Source organism: Mustela erminea, chromosome 6 (assembly GCF_009829155.1).
Source record: "Mustela erminea isolate mMusErm1 chromosome 6, mMusErm1.Pri, whole genome shotgun sequence".
Lineage (NCBI taxonomy): Eukaryota > Metazoa > Chordata > Mammalia > Carnivora > Mustelidae > Mustela > Mustela erminea.
In genome coordinates this window covers 122507981-122534070 of record NC_045619.1, presented here as the reverse complement: position 1 = coordinate 122534070, position 26090 = coordinate 122507981, and the positions used below count along the sequence as shown (strand labels likewise).

Here is a 26090-nt window from a genome sequence, read left to right as displayed (position 1 = left end):
CAATACATAATGAGTTCTCTTCCTTCCCCCACAGTACAGTGCCTGGTACATAGTTGGCACTCAAATTCTGTTGAAAGAATGAGCCAATTAAATAACGAATTTGACTACCAAAATGTATGCAGACAACGTGAACTACTCCTTTGGGAAGAGAGAGTGCTGGAGCTGGGGCATCAGTGTGTTGTGGAACAAAGACTGTGCTAATGTCTTAAGACAGCTACACTGGCAATAGGTCAAAAGGAGGAAAGAAATTAGATTCAAAAGATCAACTAGTCACATAAATTCCACGTTCATCTGCAAGGCTAATTTTATAGCTTTCTATCATCAGCCCTTTGCTCTCCGTTCTTCCGAAGAGAAGGCAGATGGTCAAGTACATGCAATCGGCATCACTGCCAGATGGCACTGCCTCCTGGGAAAAAAATCTGGACTGCTAGTCAAGACCCCCGTGTCTAGCCTTCGTTTTACACCTTAGTATAAAGTGTAACTACACAGAGCTATTCATTTCCTGTGGTTCTCAAATTTTTTTTTTTTTTAAAGATTTAAGAAAGAGAGAACACACACCCAAGTAGGGGGAGGGGTAGAGGGAGCAGGAACAGTAGATACCCCAAGCATGAAGCCTGCCATGGGACTCCATCCTAGGACCCTGGGATCCTGACCTGCGCCCAAGTAGCTGCGTAAGCAACTGAGCCACCCACGCGCCCCTGGCTCTTAGATTCTTTGCTATACAGCGATGGGCCTGAACAAGGCTGGTTGTCCTCACATTTTGCCAGCTAGTAGAATCACGTGGCGGGCTTACTCAAACAGGCTATAAGGGCCCCACCTCTAGAGTTTCTGATGCAGTGGGTCAGGCTGGGGTCTTAGAACAGTCATCCCTAACTAACGGCCCATGATGCTGACGCTGTTGATCTGGAGAACACACTTCAAGAACCACGGAACTGAACGCTCTCAAGTTTTCCATCCCGGTTCTCAAGTCCCTGGTGCTATAACCCAAGTGATGAACTCTGCTTAGCTGACCCTTTCATTGAGATAATGATACATTCGCATGCAGTTGTAAGAAAAACACAGAGAGCCCTTGTACCATTGACCCAGTGTTCCCCAATGGAAACCTCTTGCAAAACTATCATGCAGTATCACAACCAAAGTATTACTATGACCTACCAATCCTCTCCAGATTTCTCCAGTTCTCCTGTACTTCCCGTAGGTGTGTCTGTTGAGCTGTACGGGATTTTATCCTATGTGTTGTTTCATGCATCCAGCACAACAGTTCAGAGAGAACAGTTCCATCACAGGATAAGTGACAAAATAAATGACCTAAGCTAGCTCTTCAGCTGGGTTAAGAATATTTACCAGGTTGGCAACACTGTGATCTCTCCACCTGGGTTGCTAACACCCAAGGTGAATGCCTTTCCTTACTCCCTGTATGCCACCAGCTGCAACTGTTGCCACGTGCACAGCGAAACCCACCTGTGCTTCCTTAACTCTTGTATATCTGCTCAATATTTTCCCACCTTCAGCACACGATTTTTGCTCTCAAGTGGTACACATAGGCCCTATACTCACATCTCTGAGTACAAACATGTACAAGGATGTACCGTATTCCCCTAATTGATTTGTCTCTGGGAAGGTGCTTAGGGTAAAACCAAACCATACTTTTGAAGAAGTTGTGCAGTTTGAGAAACTCCAAGGTGACTCCTCTTAGAAAGCAGTACTATCGTTATCTAAATATATTGTTTTTAAAAAAGTCTGAACTTGGAATTGGCAATTAACTGGATACCCACCCCCATAACTATTAACATTCAAGTAATATTTTTATTTCTAAGACTGTAATGTTCTTTATTTGCATTCCTTACCATTGGAATAGCTAATGTAGATATCTTAAATTGTGATGCTTGACCAATATTGCAAAGGGGATAAAAGGTTAACTTGAATGAGTCTTAGGAGTACAAATAAAGCCACGTGTCCATGCAGAGAAGTTCCAGACCAACCTAAAGCAGTATAGAAGATGTGCTTAAAGCTTCAAATTTTTCAGGGTTTTCTTTTCCTTTCTATCATACAGTGGTACATCAGCAAAATGAACTCCAAAGGCAACATACTCTACTTTTGTTTATGTAACAGAAGTTTTCTAAAGCAAATTTTTACCTATCAAATTCGTCTTCACTGTACTGGAACTTCCATCCTTTTGTAAAAGATGTAAATGCTAAAACTGATCTCCTTTGTTAGATTTGAGGTAGATCTTCTCATATTTAACCTTGACGAAATGCAGAAGAATCTTAAGGTACAGCATACCCACATATACATACATTCCAGGAGAGTTCAAGTATCAGTTTTGTACTGTGAGATCATAAACATGTTTCCTATGTAGTGGAGTCCACAAAACACGCATAACTTATTATTCAGCATGTTACTGACACAGAAGGGGTATCACCTGACCATTCTCCTGTCTGTTATCACGACCTGTTTCCTGGGGCTGCTATAAAAAATACAAGTCCTTGGGGCGCCTGGGTGGCTCATTGTGCTAAGCCTCTGCCTTTGGCTCAGGTCATGATTTCAGGGTCCTGGGATTGAGCCACGCATCGTATCCGGCTCTCTGCTCAGCAGGGGGCCTGTTTCCTCCTCTCCCTCTGCCTGCCTCTCTGCCTACTTGTGACCTCTCCGTCAAATACATACATGAAATCTTAAACAAAAAACAACCAAAAAACCAAGTTCTCATACTTACAGAGGAACCTCCCCCCTGTGTTTCCCTGGGAGCAGACTCCGTATTTGCTAGTTCAGTATTCATGGAGACTTAAGCATCTGTCTTTGGCTCAGGCCATGACATGAGCCATGACAACGTAACTACTGTGAATATTGAGAATGGGCTGCATCTTAAGTCCTGTCCTCGGTGCCGAGTTCCGGGTCTGTACATACAGGTGATCGCCTGCCGGGTATGTGGGGGAGCCGAAACGCTGCGAATTCAACTTGTGCACAAAGGCGGCCAGGATCTTCCTTACCCCCTGACCGGTCCACTCCTTCTAGCCCCTCATCCTCAATCCCTTCTCCCCAGAATAACACCATCGATGACCCGACTCCTGAAAGGAAAACCTTAGAGATCATGTTGGAGTTGGTTTCTTCATGTTCCAGATTGCCAGTACTGGACTCGCTTATCTCTGGATTCCTTTCATTCTACTCATTCCCTGTACCACTGTCTGATTTCAGTCCTCTCTGAACCTCTCCCTTGAGGGATGAAATCAGCCTACGAAATGACCTCCCTGTCCAATTCTTGTCCCATCTCCAGCCCACTGCGACAGAGATTCTCCTCAAGGCACTGGTTTTATTAGTTTCTGCCCAGAGTACATTGTTTTTCCCTGAATCTGCTTTAAGAGAGTCTGACTTTTTCCCTGACTTGGCTCTTTCTCCTTTCCATGCATTTCTCCACGGTGCTGTCAGCGATAGTTCTAAAACACAAGTCCTATTGTGTCATAGGGTCTGCTTTCCTACACCTCTCTACCACATCCACTATAAAAGCCCTATAAAGTTCTAGACGATCAGGCACAATCTCTCTGACCTCCTGGTCCCCCCTTGTCATTCCACATCTGTTAACACTGGCTTCCTCACTAGCCCTAAAACGTATCACACATATTCCTGCCACAGGGCCTTTGCACCTTCAGCTCCCTCTCCCCAAAACAGTCTTTTCACAGGTAGCTGTAAGGCTAAAGAATTCACAACAAATCATTCTGCTACAATGTCTTTTCCTCAAAGAGGCTCCCATCTTCCCCATGTAAAATCACACTCTTCTCAGTTTACTCTCTACCCCTTAGCCTGCTTTTTCTTCCCAGATTCCTTAACCACTGACTCTACATCTACATTTATTAGCTTTTGTCCATGTGTTCCCTATGAAACAAAAACTATGAGAGTGAGGATGTGGTGTCCTTTACTTCTCTGTCTCCAACACTTAACAGTAATGCCTAGCATATGGTTGGCACTCGAGTATTTGTTAAATGGACGAATACATGCCTAAAATCGATACCTGGCTCTAAAATAGCCTTAAGGATAAGCTCTGAATTCCTTACTATCTCTCCTCTGCCTTTCTGGCGTCATCTGCCTTCACCCTCTGGTTTAAACCATACACTCACAGCTCAGGTAAAGAACCTATGTTTTCTAGAAGCCTCTTGTTACTCAGTTTTAAGTGCCTTTCACCCTCTCTACCTCTTTCCCTTCTGTCTTGCCTAAACCCTGTGGGGCTTCAAGACAGCTCGGGCTTATTAGCTCCTTGCAAAACCTTCCTTAGGGGCCTGCACCCTCTCTGGCAACCAGTTCCACGCATGCCCACTGTGCTCACCACCTTCTACTCCAATGGGTCCTTAACTTCTCTGCCTTACTGTTATACCAAGCTCCTTGGGGGCAGCACCTTCATCTAATTCATCTTTGTACCCCCAGACAGTCGGTGTCTAGTATATGCTCAATAAAATCTATGACGTGGAACAGTCCTTTAAAAATAATATATAGCTGGTAGTTATAAAAGGCCTTGAAATGCAAACAAATCCATGCCACTGATGTACCATACGAGTGTAAACAACTGACATTGTTAAGGAGGCGAGTCACTGAAGGGAGCATTTTCTAACAATTTCCGTGAACATCAAAAATGTGGGTCACAGAATGTAAGAATAAGAAAAGAAGTTACTATAAGCAAAATGAAGTGTAGTCAGGGAGGGTTTGTTAGGAACAAAACTGAGTTTTATGAGGTATTCTAGACATTACTAACAGATAAAGTTTAATTGTACTAGTTTCTCTATGATTTATATAATATGCTCCAGAGTAAGCTAAAAACGTTGATGTTAAAGACCAGTCTCCCAATGGACTTACATATTTAACATATAAACAGGAAAAAAATGAACTAAGATCAAACAATTCTCAAAAAAAAAAAAAAACTGTAATAACAGAAACCTAACAAGAGGCAAAAAATTTACAAAAAATTCTCAAAAAAAATTGTAGTAACAGAAACCTAACAACAACCTAACAAGCCAGTAAGCTACTGTGTAACTGCAATTAACCTAAGACTCCAAGTAAATGCCACAGAGAAGAAATAGCTGCAAAGGATATCATTTCAACAAATCAGTAGATGTTAATAAACAGTATCCAAACATAACCCTATAGAATTGTTAACTAAAATCTCTATATTGTTTTTACAAATAAAAATACTGGTATCAAGTAAAAATGGCCAGGAATTGACCTCATTTTTTATTTCAACACTGTCCCAACCCCTTACAAACACTATCCTGAAAATGATGTCATCCCCGGTACAATCCCATTACTGAGGGTCTTCGGATAATAGCAAGCCTTCATGGAGAACATACTGTGTTTAATCCTTACAGTAATTCTACAGGGTAGTTAATATTCTCTCTCTCTTGTTGTTGTTGTTGCTTAGATGAGGAAACGAGACACTACAGAAGTTTATGAACTTGCCCATGGTAACACCAATGCTAAGCCAGGAGTTTTTAGTCTGTAGACAGCAAAGCTCACTTTGGCAGAAAAAAAAAAAAAAACCCACAAAAAACCACAAAAGAACACCACAACCAAAACATTAATCCTGACAGCCAGTGGAATATTTAACTTGAAACTATCATAACAAATCTTTCCATAGCATGAAATCACTAAGACTGTAGCAGTAGCCACTGGCAACGTGGGTCCGTTTCTTCTCTGCTCTGTGACACATGGAATTACCATCTAGTCAGATCTTCTCATTGGCAGCCTCCGGAGAGAAATGTTTAAATAGCCTAAGCCCAAGTCTAGTGCACAGACTTACCTAAGCTTGACCTTGTGTTGGATCTTTCTATTATTGCATGCTTGCTGGGATTGTTTAACACGGAGCGCTTGGCAAGCGAGATATCAGCCGTGACCCTTGTGATGGATATCCTGTTGGGGGGAAAACGTAACAGAAGACTCTGAGGTTATTAGCTGAATACAAGGGGATAGAAGTACATTCCCCAAACTCACTTAAGTTTGAAATGCATAGTGAACAGTATTTTCAAATGAAAAGATGTTAGGGCACCAAATCCTTCATTTCTGCTTATCCTGCAACTTCTTACTCGGCATTTATTGTTTGCTTACCAAGTATTAAGCGCTGTATATCTCACTGACTTATCCCCCCAACACGAGCAGAGAGGCTTCTTATAGTCCCACTTTTGCTGATGAAGAAAATGAGCCAAATATTCATCCAAGACTGTCTACGTCTAAAAGGGGGAGCTGGGGCTTGAACCCAGGCTGCCGAAAACCTGTATTCTTAGCCCCCGCATCGGAAGTGTGGTGCTGTGATAGGCACAAAGAATGAGTAAGAACAAGACAAACACGGTCTCCCTCAGAGAGAGAAGAGTCTAGTGGAAGAGATGGGCAACAGATAAGAACATTACCTGGTAAAATCACTAAAGCTCAAGATGGCTGTTGTGGAGAAGACAGGGTATTGTGTCTGGTGGTAAGGTATTGCGGGGGTTGGGGGGCATTTTAGGTGTGGTAGAAATGAGAGCATTTACTGTTACCAGTAAAATGATTTAGACTACAGAGATCCAAATATACAATAGGAAAAGCTAGGGGGTAAAACAGAAGCCTCACAATACCTTTGAAGGCAATGGTAAAAGGGATATTAAAGGTTTGGTGAAAAAGTCTGTTTCTGAGTTAGAGCCCTCCACCTCCCCTCTAATTACATGAAGTTGCCAGGGGATGCTTGATAGAAGATGGCTAGTTTATTCTCTACAGGCAATCACACGCAGGGCCCGTGACCAGGACACCCTAGGCAGAGTGAGGACAGGGCCACTAGACGGAAAAGAAAGGATTCTAAATGGTGAGCTTCCAGCCTCTTGCCCATCTTACAATTTTGATAGCCAGGCTTATAATACTCCAGGGATCAAAACGGAAGCTCTTGGGGTGCCTGGGTGGCTCAGTGGGTTAAAGCCTCTGCCTTTGGCTCAAGTCATGATACAAATACATAAATAAAATCTTTAAAAAAAAAAAAAAAAAAGGAAGCTCTGTCCCTGGGACATCTGACCTGAGGGAAAAGGCCAAAAGGAAAAAGACTCCAGAACAGTAACCCTGGAGGTTTCCTATGGACATGGCCTGGTGAGGTTGTCCTATAGGGAAGCACCAAGCCAACAAGCTTCACCTACGAGTATGCAATTTCCAAGTGATTACGGGATGTCCCGTTTTTAAATTGGAGCACTGTGGTGTTCACTGAGCATCTTAGGAAAACCTCTGAAATGAGAGCCCAGAAAGAAAAATCAATAAATGAAGAATATAGCTGACTCCTTCAACAACGTGTGGGTTGGAGGCACTGACATCCTGGGTAGTCAAAATCCACCACGAGCTTTGGGCTTAACTGCTAGTAGCCTACTGTTGACTGGAAGGAAGCCTTACCAATCACCTAAACAGTCTATTAATACATATTCTGTATCTTACATATATTATACACTGTATTCTTACAATAATAAGTTTTTCTTAATTTTTCCAATATTTCTAGGTGGTTCACTGGCAAGATTTTTCAGATTGTTAAATCCTCCCCCAAATTTTCCAATATATTTACTGAAAACAAAACAAAACTCTCCTAGAAGAGGAGCCACAGTTCAAAGCCCTGTTGTTCAAGGGTCAGCTGTATTTCAAGTTGAAAGCTAAGACATTATTATATCTATGAAACTATAACAAATTTCTATTTAGAAACTCAGAATGAGTTTTTGGCAATTAAAAATGACAGAAACATTCAAAAGAGAGCTGGGACATAAAGTTAAGAAACTCTAAAGGGGAAAACAAAAAAGGCAAAGACAGAGAACACAGAAGAAAAAGTATACAAATGGGAGAACCACCCAGGAGGTTCAACTTCCAAATAACACAAGAACTTCAGGAAAAAAAGGGAATAACGAAAGAAGAGAAACTAAAATAAACAAACAAACAAATAAATAAATAAATACAGGTCCCACATTGAGGGTCTGAAATGGAAGTCTTCTGTTCTTCTCAACATTGGAAGCCAGAAGAGAATGGAGCAGAAAGTTTTCAAAAATCCTTTTTTTTTTTTTTTAAAGATTTTATTTATTTATTGGACAGAGAGAAATCACAAGTAGACAGAGAGGCAGGCAGAGAGAGAGAGGGAAGCAGGCTCCCTGCTGAGCAGAGAGCCCGATGCGGGACCCGATCCCAGGACCCGGAGATCATGACCTGAGCCGAAGGCAGCGGCTTAATCCACTGAGCCACCCAGGCGCCCAGTTTTCAAAATCCTAAAGGGAAATTATTTCAATCAAAGTTCTATAGCCATTAGGGGGCAGATGGAGCTCAGATGGTTAAATGTCTGCCTTCAGCGCAGGTCATGATCTCAGGGTCTTGGAATCAAGCCCAAGGTGGCCTCCTTGCTCAGCAGGGAGCCTGCTTCTCTCTCTCTCTCTCTGCCTGCCTCTCTGACTACTTCTGCTCTCTGTCGAATGAATGAATGAATGAATCAATCAATCAAATCTTAAAAAATAAATTCGGTAGCCATTTTAACTGTCAGTGAAATGGGAAGGTTGATGAAAGACACTTTTAGACATTCAGGGCCTCAAAAAGTTAGGGACTTTTCTAGGGAAACTACCAGAGAACACTGTCAACGGAAAGGACAGGGTAAAGCCCCAGATCAATGGATATAAGGAAAAGGGGCTCCGACCCAAGAGGAAGGCTAAAGGAATATCCAGAATAATGTTGAAGGATGTCCTGGAATGACAATGTGCACCCATCAAAGACAGAAACTGTCCAGACCAGAGATGGCCAGAACGCTCCCAGAGGTTCGAGAAGACAAAGAGGAGTGACAACAGGATGCATCTCAGGATACTGTGAGGAGGTTCCGACAGCTGGGGGGTTCAGGGCTGAATTAATGCCAAACACAGAGGAAGTAAAGCAAGCGTAGAAAGGTATATTCCTTATCTCAAGGAAAACACAGAAGACAGAGTCATTACAGTGTATACTACAGCTCATTGGAATATTATCCAGAGAGTCATAATACGTACTAAGAAATGGAGCCAGCTGAATACGTCCTCCTTCTCCCACATGCTTGGACCTCTCTGTGCATGGTACTGCTCAGCTGAGAATCCACTGACCTGCTTCTCGCGTTAGCTCAGTAGGCTGTGCGAAGTTGGGTCACTATTCTATTTCAACTCCTACAGTTATGCTCTGGGAATTGTCACTACTTGGGGTTCTGCCAAAAAGAAGACCTTGATAATCCTAAGGGCCAAATTCTGGGGACAAAAAGTTGAGTAGTGTTTTTTTATTTTTTTTTAATTTTTTTAAGATTTTACTTATTTATTTGACAGAGAGAGAGATCACAAGTAGGCAGAGAGGCAGGCAGAGAGAGAGGGGGAAGCAGACTCCCCGCTGAGCAGAGAGCCTGATGCGGGGCTCGATCCCAGGACCCTGGGATATCGTGACCTGAGCCAAAGGCAGAGGCTTTAACCTACTGAGCCACCCAGGCGCCCCTAGAGTAGTGGTTCTTAACCCTCTCAGAATGTATCAAGATCGCCGTACCAGCTTTTACAGTTACAGGAGGTCCTGCCTTGGAAATGTGGTTTCAGCTGGTCACAGATGGAACCCAAGCCCTTGTTGTTGGGCTGGTGTTTTATTTTTTAAAGTGTTGCCGATGATTCTAATGTGCAGCCAGGCTAGATAACCACCAGTTTAGAGGTTGTCTCACATCTAACTAAATGATCTACACAACAAAATAAAGTGATGTAATGTTACCCAGGATTACTGATTTCCAATAAGATTCTCTCGCAGAAGATTCAGCAGTGTACATATCCCTACAATTCTGTTCCCATTCCAGACACTTTAGTGCCAAGAGCTGACATTTTCAGTCTCTGGGGAGGAAACCGAATTCATCACTGGTGGTAGCCTTCCTTCTCATCCTCAATTTCCTTGTTAATTTACCTGTCAATATCCTACAAGGGGAATGTGAAGGTTGCTTTGTTTACATGACACAGCTGGTTAGGATGGGTCTGATTGTAAACGGGCTACTCTACTGCACACAAGAGAAAGACGGTAATGATTTATCATCTATTCCTTGATCTGACAGCCAGGATCACGATTCTGACAACTCCCCAGGGCTTCAACAAATGAACTTAACTAGGTTTAGGAACAGAAAAGAATTTCCGTCAAGAATCTTTTCATCACCAACACTTCCTTTCATATTTTCTTCCCCTTGGGCTTTAAATTTTTAAAAATAAGTTTAGTTTATTTAATAGATAATGAAAGAGTAATTCATTTCTCCCTTTTAAAATTACATGTATATGGAAGTACCTGATACTTTGGATCAGTTTCCTCCCCCTACTGCTGCCAGAACCAAAGACACTGAATGATTCAGGTACTCCGGATGTCTTGCTGTGGGTTAAAAATTTTTTGCATGGATTTTTTAAGTGTATCTTATGGGCCCTATTAATTCCTTTGAGGATCTTTAATTGGTACTCTGAAGCCTAGAATGCTGAACTTGAGCTCTGAGTCAAATGAGCCAAGGCAGATGCATTAAGAAAGCCGTGGAAATTACTTCTGGCCAGAAAGAGCAGACTGACAACATTCAGATATTTTGTTCATTTGTTTCTTAAATGAAATCAATCTGGATGGACCGACACTTTCAAACAGGGGGCCAAGACATGTCCTATGGCTGGATTCGGTCTTCCAAATTCAGAACTTAACTAGGTTTAAACAGTAAGGAAATGCCATCTCATTTTTCCATCTTTGGCATTTTGGAAAGCGCAGTGGGTTAACTCAGGGAAAGCACAGTGCTTTGTCTAGTAATTTTCTGGGGGTGTATGCTCAAGGAGACAACCCCAAATTAGGATAAATGACATAGTTAAGCATAAAGAACTGAACGGTAAATGAGCCCGATCAGGGGTATGTCTTTTTCACGTGGCCAGTGCCAGACAGCCTTGGACCAAGCCAAACCCTGTGTTTTCCTGGCACAAACTAAAACATACTTCATAAAATTATGGAAAAAAAAAAAAGTCAAATAAGGAACATTTGATTATGTGGGCCTTGTTTATATAGTCTTTTTTACACCTGGAAACATAATTTCTTCTTTCTTTTACTGTCTCTTTCAGTCCTGTCCTTGTCCTGCTGTAGGTTTCCGTGTGGCCTTGCCTCCCCTGCTAAAAGTTGATATGAATTACAAATGGCTCTAGGAGCAGGTATGGTCAAGGAAGAAAGCAGTATACTTAGAAATTTGAAATTTAAAAGAACACTGAAACCCACAGATACTATGTATTTATTGTACTTGTATCCTTAGGATGTGAGAAGGACAGGAATGTAGAGTAGAGGCACCAAATTTGTCTTATTAAAAATATAGAAATATAGGGACGCTTGGGTGGTTCATTCAGTTAAGCGTCTGCCTTCGGCTCAGGTCATGATCTCAGGGTCCTGGGATCAAGCCCCGCCTTGGGCTCTCTGCTCACTGGGGAGTCTGCTTGTGCCTCTCCTTCCCCTCCACTGCTCCCCCTACTTGTGTGCATACTCCCTCTCAAATAAATATCTATCTTTAAAAAACTACAGACATACAGACTTGGATTACGTCCAAGCCGACGGACATGGCACACGAGATACAGCCCTGGCTCTCTCACCACTTGCTCCTTGTCTAGAGTCTTGCCTTGAGGATCTCTAAGGAGCTTGCCTTCCACATGACGCTGTGTCACACCCTGATTCCTTCACCCACTTAACACCCATCCACCGGCCCAACCTTTCTCTTTCTAATTCAAGTGAGTGAAATCTTAGCTACCTTTCTTAGATGGTAACATCCCTGTCAGTGTCCATCCTTCCTCCCTTTACGCCATGTGCACCTTGGACACACAGGGGCTGAGCTGCCCATTCCTTTACTTTGTAGTTTACCGCTCAAGGTTTCCACTGATGGCTGACACCTGAGGTCCACAAAGACAGTGAGTGGCTTCCCCATCTCTCCATTTCTTTAGCTGGAGGTGCACATGGGGAGACATTCATTCAGCCTCACCCACGTATTGTTCCCACTGAGCACAGTTCCAGGCATTGAGAACACAAGAGTTCACACAGCAGATAGAAAAAAAAAAAATGCAAAAAAAAAAAATCTGCCCTCATGGAGTTTATATTCTGACTGTGGGAGAATAACAACAAAGTTCATTAATAGAATATATAAAAGAGTTATGGAAAAAGTCAAGGACGGGAGAGAGAGAATGTGTGTGTATATGTGTGTGTGTGTGTGTGTGTAATGTAGTGTGTATTTGTGTGCACCTACACCAAGGACAGTATCTGATGGAAACGTCTTCCTCGCACAGGGAGCTGAGGGAGCTGCAAATGCAAAGGCCCTGCGGTGGGCATATACCAGGCTGTCTGGGACACTCATGGAGCCACAAGGAAGTCAGTGTGACAGGAGCAGAATGAGCAAGCGGGAGAGTATAAGAGATGAAGTCGGAAGAAAGGAGGGGGTGGGGGAGTGTGGACGGTCTGACCGGAGAGGTTCTTAAAGGCCCCTGTAGGGACTTCAATTTTTATGCTGAGTAAAAAGAGCAGTCGCTGGTTGGATCTGAACAAAGCCGGGATGAGACACACTCACAGTTTAACAGAGTCGCGCAGCCTTAGTCGTGCAGAATTGAGACGAGAGATCAAGGAAGCGAAGACGGAAGCAAAGATACAAGTTACGAGGCTATTCATGACGCGATCCAGGGTCTTAGGCCAAAAGGATAGCAGAGGATGTGCGAGAAGTCGTTCGGTTCTTGATATATTTTGAAGAAACACACCATGGCAGTTGGATGTGGGACATAAGAGAAAAAGAGCAGTCAAGAATGACTCGGTGATTCGGGGTGGATGGGTCTTGGGTCTGAAAGATGAAGCAGGTGTACATGAGGCATGGGCTACTAGGAGAGGAGCAGGTTCGGAGGGAGCCGGGAGGTTCCGTCTGAGAAATCCATTCGATATCTCAGTGGTGAGACTGAACAGGCAGTTGGATACAAGGATCTGGAATTCAGAGGACGGACCCGCGAAGGAATGCTATTGACAAGTCACACATCCAATGAAATCTCTCGCGGAATGAATGCAACCAGAAGAGAGAAGACCAAAGGACTTGGTCCTGGGGGCTCCAAGGCGTCTAGTCGATGAGGAAGAACCAGCCAAGGAGAAAAAGGAGACAAAGTGAGATAAGAGAAAACCTAGAAAAGTGTGCTTGCAGAAAGCAAGCACATCAAGGAGTTAAAAGAGGAAGAAGCAGTCCAATACGCCAATTAACAGGAGCACTGAGGCTCAGCCCTGGACTTAGCAACGTGAAGGTCACTGATGATCGGTTGAGTGACGGATGCGTTAACTGGCATACATTTCAGTATGAGGAGAGAACAAGGATGTACTACGTGTGGAAGGAGATTTGCTGTAAAGAAAAGGAGAAAAATGGGCTAGCTAGAGGGGAATATGGTTCAAACTTCCATCGAAGGGAGAAATAACCACATCCTTTGATGCTGATGGAGTTCCCACGAGAATGAGCAGCAGTGATGAGAAAGGAAAGGATTCTATGGGGAATGGGATCTAGAGCCCAACTGGGTGGGTTGGCCATGGCTAGGAGCACAGTGAAAGGGAAAAAAGCAGGACACTCAGGCAAACACTGAAGCCGGGCTCGATGTGGTGGGGAGAGTTCTTGGAAGTTCTCCTCTGTTTGTTTACCTCTGTTGTCTCTGTGAAAGAGGAAGCACGTTCATCGGGAAGAGGGATGAGGAGTTTGGGGGACTGCTGAGAGAGGAGATGGTCCGGAAGTCTTGAAGAGTAGAAAAGTGAATGGAAGAGAGATAGTGAGTATTATTGCTGAGCAGCCCTAAGCGCCAGCTAATCATGAATTCAGGGTGAGACAGGTCAACAGGAATGTGGCCAAGTTCAGCTTAGACACAGGTGCAGGAAGAGAGCGCTGGCTTATCCAGGGTTGAGGAGATACTGAGCAAACACGACAAATATTTACTGAATCCGACAGAACTGGATGAACCTCACTGCCCGTCGCCATACAGACCGCCGAGGGTAGTTTTCTCTTGCGATCACATGCCCTGTCCCACCCGGGTTTTGCCATCTTCACGGAGGAATCCACAAAATCCAGGATTTGGAGAATACTCACCGCCCTTCAAATCTGTGTTTTAAAAAATCAAACAACGCTTTCTGCATCATATCTGTGACCTGCAATTGAGCAAGCAATACATTAAGATACGGCAAAAATATTACTAATTACAACAAAACAGTTTCGTCCCCAAGACTGTTTATCCCATTTGGATCGAGCACATGTGAGACTGCCCCAATCTCCCACGGCTGAGTTCTGATACAAGCACAATGAAAAAGGTGAAGTTCCCCAAATTTATGCTGATGTTTCAGTGACAGTACATGACGATGACGTCCCAAGTGGTTTCAGGCGCTCGCCATTAGATACCATTTCCCCAGAGTAAACTGAAGCTTAGCAAAAGGTCCCCAGCAACAGCCATCAAAACAAAGCAGATCAAAACAGGAAACAGTATATACCACAGCTTGGAAAATAATGTGTCTGGCTGCTGCAAGCTCTTTAAGCTTGAAATTCAAGAGGGAGGCGGAACCACAAAGCAGGTCAGCATGCGAATGTCAAGTGTAGTGCACTCCAGGGGGCAGACACCTACCTCGTACCCCTTCAGAGAAGGGCCCACCAAGACCACTGGTCGCATAGAAGGAACCACATCGTAAGGAGGAGTGTGCTCTGTCTGCAGAGAGAGATGAGAGGACTTCAGATGCTTAAAAGGCAAGGGGACCTGAAATGTTCTAAGTATAAATTATTCTTTCTGAACTGTGTAATAGGAGGCACCGGCATTCCAGAACTTTCTTTCTTTCTTTCTTTACTTGCCTCTTTCCTCCATAAACCCAACCAAAGCTTGATGGGTTTATGCTCCTAAAGTTGTCAAGTTCCTGAATTGTCTATGGTTTTCTTGCTCTCCTCAAGAAAGACTACTAACCTAGCAGGAAGCAGGAAGTGCTGCTTTTTGAACAAAACCTAGCTGGAAGGACAGCAGACATGCCTCGTGCAGAGCAGGTGCTTTAGGCTTGATGGGAAGTTAATATTGCTTTTCAAATGCATCTGAGAGTTTCCTGAAGGCTTGAAGGATCAGGCCTAACATGGTTAATTACGGAGAAAAGAAAAGTCTTACTAGCTTTGCATCTTAGATGTTTGTCTTACCTGGGTAAAACCTAATTTCAAAACATTATAACATTCATTACCAAAATACTTGAAAATCCCTGCTCTCCTCTGAGAGTTTAAGTCAACAGGCACGCTCGTTCCACTGAGCAGTAATTAGGGTCACTATCATGGGTTAGTGACGCACGGCTTTGGATTTCCAGTTTCTAGTTAAAGAGTGTGAAAAGTTAAGAGGTAAGGTTTGTGCGTCTTGGAAGGAAGGCAGTTAACATGTGATAACGTAGTCACGCTGCCGGGGCCTCCAAAGCTTCATTATCAACTTGCACATCTAATAGGCTTCTCTAGAGTGGTTTAGGTAATGTCTCTGTTACATAACTAATTCATGCCTTTCTTTCTCTTTTGGAAGAGTAAGGGGAGGAGCTAAATTATGGACCAGTTTCTAAAACTCTGCAAAGTTTTCAGCTTTGTTGCTTCACATAAAATGGTCAAAATAAAATCTTGCAAAAAAAAAAAAAAATCAGGTAACAGCTTATCTGTTTGATAAATTTAAAGCCGGCTATTTCTGGTAGGCAGAAAATGCTACACAGACCCAAAATGACTTTTTTGAATGCAGAAGACAGAGATCAGGCCTTAAACATGGGGGTAAACAAATCACTGTCATCTGAATCTTTCTGCATTAAGGAGTGTCTAAAAAATATATATTTTCAGAATCACAGAGACCAAAAAAAGATTTTTTAAACTATTTTAAGAATTTGAAAAACTAACGTGTGAACGTAATTTCTGCACAGCCTGGTGCCCAAGAACATTTTACTGTTGCTTAAAATTGCCCATTACAGGGGTGTCTGGGTGGCTCTGAGCTGAGCATCTGACTCTTGGTTTTAGCTCAGGTCACGATCTCAAGGGTCATGAGTTCGAGCCCTGCATGGGGCTCCGTGCTCCGTGTAGAGCCGGCTTGAGATTCTCTCTCCCTCTGTCCCCTACTACCCTGTCGTCCCCTCCCTCTCAAATAAATAAACTTTTTTTTTTTAAATTGTCCATTACAAACTTTCTGACTTCAATTGAATTTAACTTGCTTCCAGGGGTTGGGGGTGGTGGAGAGGTGGAGTTAAAAAGCATTTCAGTTTTAGCAGCTTCCATGTAAGATTTCATCCAGGGTAGCAGACAAATATATTTACAGGGGGGCAGAAATAATGCTGTGGCTGTGTGGTCCAATTTTAGTCCTTGAAATTTTACCTCATGTTCAAAATTAATTTTAAAAGACACAAGAAAGGTAAGATACATTTTCAAACAGGGGGAAAAAAAACAAACAAGACAAACATAATACAATAATAGCACAAACGCCACAAGCACCACTCTAAAAGCAACCTAAAACATGGAAAACAGTCTCATCCGTGAATCTCAGGTCGTCTCTTTGGTTTTGAGCTCTACATTGAAGTTCACCACATCATCATTAACAGAAGAATGAATACCAGTGCCGAAGGCATCATAAGCACATTTGTCGTAACATTGATACCGCCTGGGATTGTACTGACAATGTTTAGAAGCCAAGGCCTTCTAGCTATTCAGTATAAGAATCCCTTTTCCATTATTGGAATTAGGAATACAAATTGCACAGCTACCGAGAATTTTCATTTCGAGTCTGTAAGTATTACGTGGCCCCATATTTTAGAGGTCTTTGGTTCCTTCGATCTCTGGCTGCCAACTAGAGAAATGTGACCCATGCTGGTCATCAATCAGCTTCTTATTCAATAGGGTAGCTACAGAAATTACCTTATTTGATGGAATATTGGTACTTTATGCCCTATGGATACCGACACCATCATTTTTATCTGCTCTTTCCCGCTAACCTTATTTTGTTCCAATTCTTTAGCTGAAAAATCGTGATAAACATTTTTAAAGGCTGGGAATTTAAGGGTACGCAAACTTCCAAAAAGGCATCTCGACTGACATGATTTGAGTTCGTGTCACCGCTCTGGAAAACCCAGAGCGTCTGAGGGATACTGATTTTCTAGGCAGCAGCGCTCGAGCTCAGTCAAGGTTGCAGGGGTGAGCTGCGCCGAGAAGGTAAAACCGGGGGCGGGGGGGGGCATGGGTGCGGGTGTGCACCAAGCTGGGGCTGTCTGTGTTAACACACAAAAAATCCAGGTTTTAATTTTTGGAGGGCCTAGGTCTTGCGTTCTAAAAGTAACGATCATTTATTAAAAACAAAAACAAAAAAACAACAAACTTCCCAGTTCGGTCTCTGACACCTCGTGGCTGATTTTAGAGTTCCTCCACGTGGCAAAATGCTTGTGTGCAGGGCAAAAAAGCCGAGGACACAGAGTCTGAGGCAGAGGAGGCTTTCGTCCCCACCCGAGTCACGATGTGCCTGGTTGCGCCGGACACAGCAACGGGAGGAAAGAGGATGCCAAAAGACAGTCCAATTGGCTCTGCAAAGTGGCGTGCAAAAAGGACGGAATGGAAATTGTTTGTGCGGGGGGAGGGTGAGGAATGTCCTTAAAAAATAATGCTTTCAAGCTACAAAATGGGTGAAAGGAAACAGACTAGGTCTGGAGTCAAGAGAGCTCAGGAACACCCTTGGTTTCCAGTCAGGGGACGAGGAGCATCACCGCGTAGCATCTTGGCCGGCCAGCGGCAAAGGTGACCTCGGCACGGCCACTGCCCCGTCATCCGACAGGTGACCTGACTGTGACGGAGGAGGCAAGAACATGGGGAGAGTAGTTATAGATGACAATAGGAAAAACTCACAGTAGACCGCCAAAACAAGCCTGCAGTTTTCCACTGGTCTTGTTCATCTGCAGATTTTGCACCTAGTGGATTAGAAGTTTAAATACTGACTAAATTAAAAATTGAATACTTTTTTTTTTTTTTTTTTTTTAGTACAAGCTATGTATCTGGATATCACAAATCAGATTCTAATAATGGTTTTACTATGCTTCATAGAAGTTAAAATTTCTGGAAAAAAAAGAGAGAGACAAAGACAGACAGAATAAGCATGCACAATAAAGGTGCATCATAGAAGTCGTCAGTGTTTGACGTCTGGGAGATGTTGAACCAAAGTCCCTCGGTGGTAAGATATTATTCCATCAAAAAGGATAAGTACTGTAATAGTGCCTTAACAGGTCACTCGCTGAATTTCGTCCGTTTGAAAATGCATGGACTTCATTAGCTGTTTGACAGGTTCTTTTCTGAGGACAGAAATGACCGTGTTTTACCCAAACTGTGGGGCTTAATGCTAATGATGCCAGTGGCAGGATAAACACACCTTATGTCAACGTCAACTTACCGATTTCTGCTTCTGCTTAGCTACAGCAGCATGGAAAAGAAACAAAGAATAACACAGCATGCACGTTATTGGCTTCTCGAAAGGACGCAGACAGTCAACAGGACTAGAAATGTGACGCAGTGCAGGTGAGCAGGTGGACAGATGGGAGCTTGGAAGTTAATGTTACCTTCTTAAAGAAGGGCATTCTTTTCTCTTTGGAGTGGGGTGACGTTACACTGTTTGCACTGGGTTTAGGGGAGCGATGGTTGGCTTGAATATCATTTCCTTCTGCATCTAAGCCAGTAGCATCTATGTCTATAGCTATATACAGACAAACAATTCAAAAATCATCAGGGAGACAGGAGAGGAAAAACAGGTTATATATAAAAAAAAAAAAGAAATGAAAATAAAACGAAAGCAAATAAAACGAACCGTATAAGCTTGATCGTGAGTGCTCTGCATGGTCAACAAAGTAAATTTCAAAGGTCGGGCACGTTAAGAAGGCAACGCAATCAAACCTAACAAAACCACAAGAGCCCCTCACGAGATCCGTTGGCTCGAACACGTGAGTTTTACGCTAGATCTCTTGACTGGTATTTTTAGAGCAACACTCTGAATCTGTAGTTCCAAACAGAGTACTGACAGTTCTCCGCATCGACCGTGTGTAAGCACGGCACAGAACATCTGGCTTCACGTCTCATGGTATCTTCAGCTTTTCCATCGTAAACAACTGCACTGCAAACCGTTATCAGGCGCTGCCTACAACTCCTTATTTTGCTTGGTTTTGTGTAGAAAAAAATTAATAAGGGCAAGGTGGAAAGCATCACTAAAACCACAACAGGCATGTGAGGGGAAGCGAGAAGAGAAAAATCCCCAATTCAGGGCTACAGGAGGCACACGGTACAGGGAGGCTTCCGGGATGGGCAGGACCGAAATGATTTCGAGATGGCATGGACCCCTCCAGCGGGGCTGACTGGAAGCTAGATAGAAACCTCTGGACCCCCCTCCCCGATCTCCAAATGAAACGAGTCTAATAAAAATGACATAATAAGGGGACTTCCGCTGATCGATACGAAGCCTTAGATCAATGCATTAAACCTGAGAGGCAGAGTGGGAGGGCACGAAGACCCTAGAGAAAATGGCACACGCCTCCTTGTCTGGAGAACGAGAGGTTTAGGTCTGTGGTTCGACATGCTTTCACTTTTGAAATCTTTTGCCTTGAAAATTGGAGTGCTTAACGATGAACTGTTAAATGCAAAAGAAAAAAAAAAAAAAGAAAAAAGAAAAAAAAGCCATACTCTCATTTCCAGGTTTATGAAATGTTTCCACCAGCAGTTACTACCGAGTTTTATCCGCTGCAGAATCCGAGCTGGAGAGTATTTTGAGGATCACTTTCAACCCTCTTATTTTTAAGACTGAAATGAGAATTCAAGAGTTTCAGGGACTTATTGTTGGCAAAAACCTCTGCAGAGCCAGGACTCGGAAGCTAGGCTCCGCGTCTGCGAGCCCCTGTCCCCGCACCTCGCTGCCCCGGCAAGTGAGCGCTCCTCATCCACGCTGCCCTCCGTCCTCAGCCTCTTCCTTTCCCCCCAGCCAAGGCGGGGGGGGGGGGGGGGGGGGATGGAGTGGGTGGTGTGTGTGTGTGTGTGTGTGTGTGTGTGTGTGTGTGTGTCGCGTCCTCACTGCCAGGATTCAGGAAGGGACCGCAGAGTGGAGCTCAGGAGAAAGTTACGCTGTGGTTGGTTTAGTTGAGGTCACAGAAAAGAAAATCTACTGTAACAAATACCAAGGTACATTCCGGTAAGGAACACATTACCATCTGGAAATAACCATTTGGGGTCACTGAGCAGCTCCCATCCCTGGGCCCCACAAGGAACACGCCAGGTTCACACGGGCACCTGCTGCTAACTTCTTCGACGGGGAGCAGATCACCTGACGGGCATCACATTCTTTTTCAATTTTGAGGTTGTTACGGATAGGAGGTGACTCAGCCTTTTGGAAACTATGATCTCTCGCTTCATCGTTCCTTTGATTCATCTGAGGAGGTCGAAGGTGTGTGATGGAGAGATTCCCTGGCACTGTTGCCACAACATCACTCGGATCGACACCTGCTCACAGAACGAGCACATAGGATTCGCTCTCCAGGGAAAGGACTCACAGACTGAGTTAATTCCAGCTAGTTAGTTAGACTTAGCTAGTAAACAAGTCTTTTGTCTTTGTATCGCCCACACAACGCTGATGTGCTGACAGGTTCAGCACCTCTTCTGTGACAGAAACACTCTATCTAACTTGATGCTGACTTTTATCCAACGCTCTAATGTTCCTCCTACTGAATCCTAACTTAGGAAGCGTGTTAGTGTCTTCCTGGCTACAATGGAGAGCATCTTGGTCAGTTTTTCACTCTCTCTGAAGTAGACCTTAACCAACATCAGGTAAGTTTCCCTTCTGGTGTTAACTTCCCATCTACTTTTCCCTTTCTCGTCTTTTCTTGGGCTTATAAAGGCCACCTTTAAGGGACAGTCCTCCTGAGAGCATTTCTGAAACTGAGGATACCTACAAGCCTCTCCTGAGTTGACAGGGCATCAGCAAAGTTCGTGCATTAGATTTTATGATTTGGTCCTTCAATCTGGTGTGCTCTGATCAGTGGGTGGATTTTAAAAAAAAAAAAAAAGTTATAGTAAGAGTGGAAATCCATAAAAAGCTTAGCTGTAATACCGCCCAGATGTTTGGCGACCCACACATAGCCTCAGAGCCCAAGACAGGTTTGAAATTCACCTATATTTGGACCCAAGGGCTCAAAAATCTCAAATTGAGAACTTTCCAATTTATTAGTTCTGACTGTTGGTTAACTTAAATTTAAAAGCATGTGGGTTCATTCCAAAACACAGAGAATTCTAAAGCATTTGGCCACTTATAAAACATATTAAAGGAATTTACTAAGACAGTTAAGAAGCATGTTCAACTCTTTTCATGGCTCCATGGACTTTATCAGACTCAGATGGTTGCCCCTTTGTGTCTGTGGACCTTGGCAAACATTTGTATTTACTTGGGAAAAACTACTTCCATAAATAAGAAAATGGTTTCCTCTATCGGTCTGCAACAGAATGACTGTTCGGTTTTTTGTTTTGTTTTGTTTTTGGTGGAGAGCCTTGACAACATTTTTTGAAATCTGCTTTGTAACTTCATCTTAGACACTGGGTCCAGTCGAGGGGGGTGTTGGGGTGACCCCTGAAGGCATGCACATGTAGGCATGGGGTACGTGTTGTGTAACTGGCAATCACCCCATTACCCAGATGAGAAGTGGAAATTTTTCCTTTTCCAAATCCTTGAGAAACTCCAAGTATAGTTCCTTTAGGCCAATGCTTGTATTCTTCAGTTTAGCAGTGGATCAGGTGAATTGTAGGTAAGGGCTCTGGGAGATAACAGGGGAAAGTTAGGGACTGTAGACCAATCAACACCGATAGGTTAAGTGGTTTACCCTACAGGTAGAGGGGGGGATCTTCTCTGTAGAAATTCTCTAAAGTTTTCCTTTAGAGAAGTTGTGGCATTGATATGAAAATGACAGCAGGTCCCGGATGTGCTGGCTATAAATTCATAGTTGGCAAGTATCTCCAGTCCATTAAGTCACGAGTGTTTTCTGTTCTCGGTATTCAGAAAAGTTATTCTCAAGTCCTGTATCTGTATAAAACTTGCATCAAATTATCGTAGCCAATTAAACGTTAGTTTTAGTAATGGCAAACATCTGTCTGCAAAAGCAGAATGTTATTTTACAAACACACAAAGTTACTCTTCAAAACGCATGTGGCCTGTTCTCCTTCTATTTCCAAAACCATTAGAAAACATATTATAAGGCTATGATACGGCTGAAGGAAATGGAAGCCTTTTCCTGGTCTACAGGAGGACCGCTGATCTCTGCGGCCCGGGCTGTGTTGTATCACCATAGGACGTGACATTTTCCCATTTCTGGACCCTGGTGATCATCCTCTAGAGACTCTGAGACAGCTTTGAAGATATATACGAAGTATACAACTTTCTACCATCATGTCTGTAATCTTACATGCTTGACAAGGAGCGGAGGTAAGCTTCCCTTTGCCCTGTGCGTTCAGCAAGTAGCCCCTCCACGGGTGGAATGAAGACCGAAGCCTCACACGATCCCTAAATGGGTTTCAATTTTCATTTCAAACATACTCTTTCACTTGATTCGGAGCAACTCAGAATTACTGCAAGTTCTCCGCACATGGTATTTGAAATCAATACACATCCTAAAACAATTTCTTTCTTATTTAAGTGCTCAGATTTTGCACTTAAAAAGTTCTGTCATTTTCATTAAGGCGGCTTTGATTGGCCTCTAAAAGCCACCAATGTTCAGGAGTTCAGGAGTGATCAGGAGTTCAGGAGTGATCAGGAGTAACAGGGGAAGCCTGTTCTTAAGACAGGCCAGTTAGAGGGCAAGCACTTCCCTAACTTGTCCACAGATGAACACTCCAGCTTCCTCGGAATCACACAAGGAATCATTTCGCTCAAAATACTCTGCCGGTAAGTCCTTGCAATCTTACGCTGACTCAACTGTATCTTGCAAACTAAGATTTTGATGATTATGGACTTTCTGCAATTCTACCAATTAGTCTTCAATGTATAGACAACTCCAGAATGGTGGAGTTGCCAGATTTCACGAAGAAAAAAAAAAAAAAAAAACAGTCAAATTTCAATTTCGGAGAATTTTTTTTTAACTGTAAGTATTTCTCATATAATACATGAAAAAAATTATTCATTCATCTGAAATTCAATTTTACCTTGGTATCCTTCTCCACTGCCTTGGAGAGAAAATAGGAGTTACTCTTCCCACAAGTGTTTCTGTCTCTTCTCAATACTTCTACTCATCTCCTACGTCTTCCCCAGAGTCTTTGGGGTAAAGTTCATGTGAGGTCAATCAGTCCATCATAACTTTATCCTCCTTTCCTTGCCTTTCGAAAGCTTTTATCCTTCGGCCTTTACTGAACATTGAGGCCAAGAACACACGTTGCCCTGTCACTGATGGTGGGCATTTGCCCCTTTGCTGCCCATGACGCTGTGCCGGGTACCACTGTGGGAGTGTGTGTGTAGGGATAACAAATTAAATACATGCATCACTTTGGTCATCTAAACAACTTATAGTGAACACATGAACATCGTTCCTTTATTCAAAGCCCTGAAAAAACTTCCCCATATTATTTCTTACTCCATGTAGGCCCTCTTATTTCTGATCGCTTTTAACCCTTCTTGGGTTCACACAGGGATCCTGTATGCAGAGTCACACAACTAGGAGAGATCAAGGAGAGCATGAAATGCAGACGGCACCATTCTGCACTCATCGCCTACTTACCGGATGATGGCGGTGTAGATTTTCTGGAACTAGGTACTATGTCACCCAAACTGGATGATGAATTTCCTCCTGATTTACTGGAGTAAAGCAAAAATTTACATTACACCTGACACTTATTTCAGATATTAAAACATTTGTCTTGCTCAATAAATATGGTTAGTCATTGTGTTTCTACTGAACTTTAAATCTGTCTTTCCTATAAGGAGGCAAATAGTAATTTCCCAGTGGAGATTCCTGGAGTACTTGAAACAGCCATGTAATAGTCTTGGTTTCAAATTCCTGGTTTAATTTTAAAAGGCCCTGAGAGAACGGAAGAGAACTAGGGTAATTTCTGCAGCCCTCACATTCTCTGCCAGCATCAGAGACAGAGTGCAGAACTTTCCTTTGCTTCTTCGGCTGGGTACCCCCTGAAGCAGTGCCGAGAACCTCAAGGTTAACACCAAGATTATGGTTTTCTTCTCGTTTGGTTTGCTTCTTTGTCTTGGCTTGGTTACTTTTAGCGTATGAAGTCTAAAAGTACTCAAGCTTTCCTGAGCAACCTATAAAAGAAAAACACTGCCCTACGGAACTTGCTAACCTTTGCAAGACATACAGAGGGACAGGACAAACACGGTGTGACATGATTTAACCCTCTAATAGCAATTAGCCTTCAGAACGTGTCTCAAGCGTGACTAATATGGAGGCTTCAACCTGGTTCATGGAGACACGATTTGAAGAGCACGTACTGTGAAACCACCAGATTGTAAAATTCGATAGTGTCTTGGAAACTTTAGACTTACCGGCAGACATTTATGTATTTTTACCAGCATCCTAGCACGCTAAATGTCCTAGTACTAGAACCCTAGTACTACTACCCCTTCACAGATGATGATGGGAAGGAGACGCGGGGGATGGGCAATTTTGGCAAGACAGTCTTACCGCCTAACACTTATTCTCAGCGCCAACCCTGGGTCTAGCTGAAAGAATCTGCTACAGTGTCTATGCACCCAAGGGCAATGTTTAAGTTACATAAATATTAATATGAAAATATAAATTCCACTAAACACCAGTAAGCAGGCTGAATTGTATTGCTTCTGCCTGGCATTTTTAAAGCGTAAAACAGACCAACATCACAAACTTAAAGCAGCTAGCAGGAGCCGCTGTATCTTTCTGAGGTTCTTAAGAGATACCCTGGTACATTTAACAAGGATACCAGACAGGACGCAAAATTAATTAAAAGTGGTATTGACAGAAGCAATTTCTGGTCATTTTACAAGAATATACCCATTACACCAGGATCAAAACATTTTCTTTCAGAAGTTTTTTTTGTGTGTTTGGATTTTGTTTTTACTTTTTCTCAAGTCCCAAGTCCAGTTTCAGTTCAAGCATGGGTCTGTTTTACATTCTCTTTGAATTTTAATAAAAGTCAAAGTATTATTTGGATTGTGTAAAATTTCAACAAACACCGCAAACAGCCAAAATGTTCAAAATGCAAATTTGTCCTTAACTTTTCATTTGAGGCAAATGCCACATTCTTGAGTTCTGCACCCCCCCCCCAATTACTGCCTTTGATTTCTGCCGATTTTTGTAACTTAAAAATCAGAGTCCTTTTACATACTGCTGAATTCCAGTTATGTCCTCAAAATAAAAACTATATTTTGAAGGTTAGAAAGCAAATGTAAAAATCTCTAAAAGCAACTACAAATACCTTCACCGACCAAGGCAAACGTTTAGGTAAAAAGGACAAGATATAGGACAAAATAAAATCAAGAGAGTCAAGAGAAAAGCCATCCAGTTATAGGAAAGGCAACCTAGCTCTCTAGAGTAAGTTATGTTACTCCCCAAATGTAATTTATAGTCTTTTAAGAGGGAAAAAAATGCAAGAGCAAAACAGTCTACCTGATAGAGTAAATATCAGATGGCGGTACGAGTAAGGATCTGTTCTGTCCTTGGTATACTAAGCCCTCCCTACGCGATGTGCGCTGGAGCAGAGTAATCTGTCCGAGGTCAGGCTACAGTCAGACTGAGCCAGTTTTCATCCCAATTCTGCTGCTTACTAGTTGTGCAGTCTTGGTCAAGGTCTCGGCCTTCTCTTTGCCTGCTGCCCCGTCTGGAAGTGGGGGCTCTAATACCTGTTGTTTCTACAAGTTCTTCAAAGCTGAGCCAATGACTCCCATCAGCCCAGGGATGACCACATGGGAAGCAGAGGAAACCGTGCTTCCCTGACAATTTTGGCCATAATATCTCCCTTCCTACGCTTTGGGAAGTAGCTCTCCCTTCTTGGTTTGTACATGAATAAGCAGAGAAAGATATAGAAGTGTATCTCTGAGAAAACCCATCCGTAATTTTCCATATTACATTCTGCAGAA

The 26090-nt window shown here is 43.0% G+C and overlaps 1 protein-coding gene across 12 annotated transcripts in view; it reads right to left on the bottom strand.

The window, feature by feature from the left end:
- Positions 1-26090, bottom strand: part of CACNB2 (calcium voltage-gated channel auxiliary subunit beta 2) — a 377317-nt gene that overhangs the window by 11110 nt on the left and 340117 nt on the right. For 7 of the 12 annotated variants that reach the window (XM_032349536.1, XM_032349540.1, XM_032349539.1 and 4 more), the window contains 5 exons: positions 23743-23819; positions 18568-18701; positions 14607-14687; positions 14081-14139; positions 5780-5889 (listed from right to left, as the gene is read on the bottom strand). In XM_032349536.1, the coding sequence (XP_032205427.1) occupies positions 5780-5889; positions 14081-14139; positions 14607-14687; positions 18568-18701; positions 23743-23819 (461 nt within the window). Of the gene's footprint in view, positions 1-5779; positions 5890-14080; positions 14140-14606; positions 14688-17863; positions 17926-18401; positions 18422-18567; positions 18702-23742; positions 23820-26090 lie in introns of all 12 variants that reach the window. The other 5 variants (XM_032349538.1, XM_032349547.1, XM_032349548.1 and 2 more) reach the window with 2 other exon arrangements.